This window comes from Bos grunniens, chromosome X (genome assembly GCF_055505025.1).
Source record: "Bos grunniens cultivar Pamir isolate PY7600 chromosome X, Bosgru_T2T1.0, whole genome shotgun sequence".
Lineage (NCBI taxonomy): Eukaryota > Metazoa > Chordata > Mammalia > Artiodactyla > Bovidae > Bos > Bos grunniens.
This window is the reverse complement of record NC_141194.1, coordinates 65,539,251-65,543,349: the sequence shown is the minus strand read 5'-3', so window position 1 is coordinate 65,543,349 and position 4,099 is coordinate 65,539,251. Positions and strand designations below refer to the sequence as shown.

Genomic DNA, 4,099 nt, shown 5'->3' with positions numbered 1-4,099 from the left:
TTCCGGCGCCCACCTGCCCTCCAGCCCTCTCCCGCCTTTCACTCCCCAACGCAGGCTCGCCGGAAGGGAGGTCGCGGCAGCGGCCCGGCGGCACCGGCGACCGTGGCGACAGCGGCGACAGTGGCGGCGGCGGTGGCGGCGGCGGCAGCGGCGGAGGCTGCGGCGGCGACCGTGGCAGAGGCGGTGGCGGAGGCCTCCGTGGCGGAGACGGAAGCAGAGGTGGAGGCCGAGGCCTCAGTAGAGGAGGCAGTGGCGGAGGCCACCCTGGGGGAGGCGGTGGCAGCCCTGGCGGAGGAGGAGGCGGAGGCTGCACTGGCCGCAGCGGCCGTGACGGTGGCGGAGGCCAGCGAGGCCGAAGCCGCCGCCGCCGCAGCAGAGGCTGCGGCGCCCGCCGTGGGGGAGTCAGATGCGGATTCCGCTGCGGAGGTCAAGGCGGCGGTAGCGGCGGCGGCGGCTACCGCCGTGGATGCAGATGCGGAAACGGGCAGGGGCTCCGAGAGGAACCCGAACTTTCCTATGGCCTCGCTGTACGTGGGCGACCTGCACCCTGAGGTGACGGAGGCAATGCTGTATGAGAAGTTCAGCCCGGCCGGGCCCATCCTCTCCATCCGCATTTGCAGGGACAAGATCACCCGCCGCTCGTTGGGCTATGCGTATGTCAACTACCAGCAACCGGTGGACGCCAAGCGGGCCCTGGAGACCCTGAACTTTGATGTCATCAAGGGCAGGCCGGTGCGCATCATGTGGTCCCAGCGGGACCCCTCGCTCCGCAAGAGCGGAGTGGGCAACGTCTTCATCAAGAACCTGGGCAAGACCATCGACAACAAGGCTCTGTACAACATCTTCTCGGCGTTCGGCAACATCCTGTCCTGCAAAGTGGCCTGCGACGAAAAGGGGCCCAAGGGCTATGGGTTCGTGCACTTCCAGAAGCAGGAGTCCGCCGAGCGGGCCATAGATGCGATGAATGGCATGTTCCTGAACTACCGCAAAATTTTCGTTGGGAGATTCAAGTCGCATAAAGAACGAGAGGCCGAAAGGGGAGCCTGGGCCAGGCAGTCCACCAGTGCTGACGTCAAGGATTTCGAGGAAGACACCGATGAGGAGGCCACCTTCCGATGAAAACATCCCAGAAGCGAGCCAGCCAGCAGAGCCAAACCTTGGCTCCCATTCGGTTTACAACCCCCCCACCCTTTTTCCCCCAACCCACCAGCAGTGTATTGTATTGGGAGTGCAGGTCTCTCTCTCACCCCTCCCTTCCTCCTTCCTTCCCTCCACCTCTGCCTTCCTGTTTGTCTCTCTCTGTCTCTGTCTCTGTCTCTCTCTCTGTCTCTCTCTCTCTCTCTCCGGACTTCCCCTTCTCTCCCCGCCCCTCCCCCCACACCCACCTTGGGTGTTGTGAATAATATGCTAATCTGTGCCACTTGATAGTTAAAGGCTGCCTCTTCTCCTTGTGGTTTGGTTTAAAAAGCACTTTCTCTCTTTGTTTATTGCACAGGTGATGCAATGTCATAGTAGAAACATCAGGAAGGAGAAGGAAATCAGATGAGGGAAAACCAAGAGAGTAATTGCTCCCATGACCCTACTACCCGGAGACAACCACTTTTACCATTTTGGTGTGCTGTTTTTCAGGCTCTCTTCTCTCCTTTTCTCTCTCTCACCCTTCTTCACCTCCACCCCGCCTTCCCTTTTAACACAGTGTAAAAGAATGGTTCATGTATGTGGTGTTTCTTAACCTGCTTTTTCAAAAACTAAAACCAAACATCAACCCATTGAACTTCTTTCCATGTTATTCAACATGCTTGAGAAAGGTCATCTTCAGTGCCTGCAGAGTGTATCTATGGACCCTAACATTTCTGTAATCATCGCCACATTGTTGGACATTTGGGTGGTGCCTAATTCTTTCCCTGTGTTTAAACCCAGCACTGTATACTCTGATGAGCGAATTCTTCCTTGTCAAGCCAAATCTTTGCTAGCGTACAGGATGTTCTTAATTGTGAACTTGCAGGATCCACATGTGGACATTTTAAAGACTGTTTCTTTGTGTTGCCCAATGGCCCCTTCATAAGCATTGTACCAATTTGCATTCATGCCAGCCACCTCAACTAGTAAAAACAGTATGCCCATTTCCCCTGCATAGTCTCCTGGTCACTGTAATTGGTGTGTGTGTGCGTGCGTGTGTGCGTGCGCATGCGTGTGCCTGTGTCTTGGCCCACTTGATGGTTGTTATGCTGAATTTAAATCCTGTTTATCACCTCCTTTCCCTGAGCCCACTTTCTGCTCTTTTCCCCATTCTCAGAAAAATAATCCAGCTTCATTGTAGGGAAAAAAAATCACACAGCAGACAAGTCAACAGAAGAAAATTAATTTCACAAGTAATCAGTCCTAATAACCTCCCTGAATCATTTTCTTCTGCATCTATCTAATAGTTACTATGAAGTACCTAAAACATATTAGGCTGTATCTTTCTAGTATTTTTCTGATTCATTTGTCATGTATGTATATAGTAATGTACATATTGTTTTTATACTTGCTTTTTGACACCTAAATATGTGTGTGTATGTTTATACACACAATACTCTTTAACTTCATTTCATTAAAGATAATTTTAAAATATTATTTCTGGTTGTTAATATTTCATTGAATTAATAATAAGTAGATACATATATAACTGCCCTTTCTCCTTTTGTCAGAAAAATTATTTAGCTTCATTGAAGGAAAAAAATTATGAAGCATACAAGTTATCCATGTCTATCTCTGTGTTCATGTTTATACATGTTTTAACTGTTTCCTCATTGTTGCACTTCTAGGTTGTTGCTCATTTTTCCTTATACAAAGCTATCAAGTGAATTATAGTACACAAATCTTGCTCACTTTCCAGATCATTTCCTAAACAAATATTGCAGAGAGAAAAATTTAAGTATCAAACTATTCAGGCAGTTTGGTGGGAAAGTGCATTAATAAATGATCATCTGTAAAGATAGTATTTTATATTTGTAAGATGCACCAAATATTGTAAGGGACCTAGATTACCTATATTATATTCTGCAGTTGGTATTGCAGTCTTTTCTGTATTTTCTCAATATTTTATCAGGGAAACAGGAGCTTTTTGTTTTTATTTTAAGTGTATTTTATACAGTCTGTACACAAGTATAATAGAAAGTATTTTTGTTTATATAGCAAAAGTCACTCCTAATACCACTGCTTGACAAAATACATTTTAAATACATAAATATCTGTATGTTGTTGTTGTTCAGTCACTAAGTTGTGTCCAACTCTTTGTGACCCCATGGACTGTAGCACCACTGTCTCCTCTGTTCTCCATCATCTCCTGGAGTTTGCTCAAATTCATGTCAATTGAGTTGATGATGCTATCTAACCATCTCATCCTCTGCCACCCGCTTCTCCTTTTTCCTTCAGTCTTTCCCAGCATCAGGGTCTTTCCCAATGAGTCATTTCTTCAAATCAGGTGGCCAGAGCATTGGAACTTCAGCTTCAGCATCAGTCCTTCCAATGAATATTCAGGTTTGATTTCCTTTAGGATGACTTGTTTAATGTCCTTGTAGTCCAAGGGACTCTTAAGAGTCTTCTCCAGCACCACAAACAGATATCTACATAACTTTATATTTTAAATAAAATGTGCATTTTTTCATTGAAAGTTATTTTCACTGTAATAATTCTCTTGGACCATATTTCTAAATAAATGTTCTCCTTTTGTTCTGTTGTTACATAATATGCCATCATAGAGATGAGCTATAATTTCTACAACCAAGCTTCCTTGCTGCTACTGCTGCTGCTAAGTCACTTCAGTCGTGTCCGACTCTGTGTGACCCCATAGATGGCAGCCCACCAGGCTTCCCCGTCCCTGGGATTCTCCAGGCAAGAACACTGGAGTGGGTTGCCATTTCCTTCTCCAGTGCATGAAAGTGAAAAGTAAAGTGAAGTCGCTCAGTCGTGTCTGACTCCTAGCGACCCCATGGACTGCAGCCTACCAGGCTCCTCTGTCCATGGGATTTTCCAGGCAAGAGTACTGGAGTGGGGTGCCATTGCCTTCTCTGAAGCTTCCTTGGGCTATGTTTAAAATAATTCTGAAATTTTACTT

The 4,099-nt window shown here is 47.1% G+C and overlaps 1 protein-coding gene across 1 annotated transcript; it reads left to right on the top strand.

Annotated features, from left to right (window-relative positions):
* Positions 1-410: 410 nt before the first annotated feature.
* On the top strand, positions 411-2,616 carry PABPC1L2A (poly(A) binding protein cytoplasmic 1 like 2A). The gene has a single exon (XM_086388932.1). The coding sequence runs from the start codon at positions 517-519 to the stop codon at positions 1,117-1,119; it is 603 nt and encodes a 200-aa protein (XP_086245058.1). The 5' UTR covers positions 411-516; the 3' UTR covers positions 1,120-2,616.
* Positions 2,617-4,099: the final 1,483 nt, after the last annotated feature.

What these genes read in the sequence shown, in the direction of transcription:
- PABPC1L2A (XM_086388932.1), top strand. Translation starts at nt 517, where the DNA reads ATGGCCTCGCTGTACGTGGGCGACCTGCACCCTGAGGTGACGGAGGCA.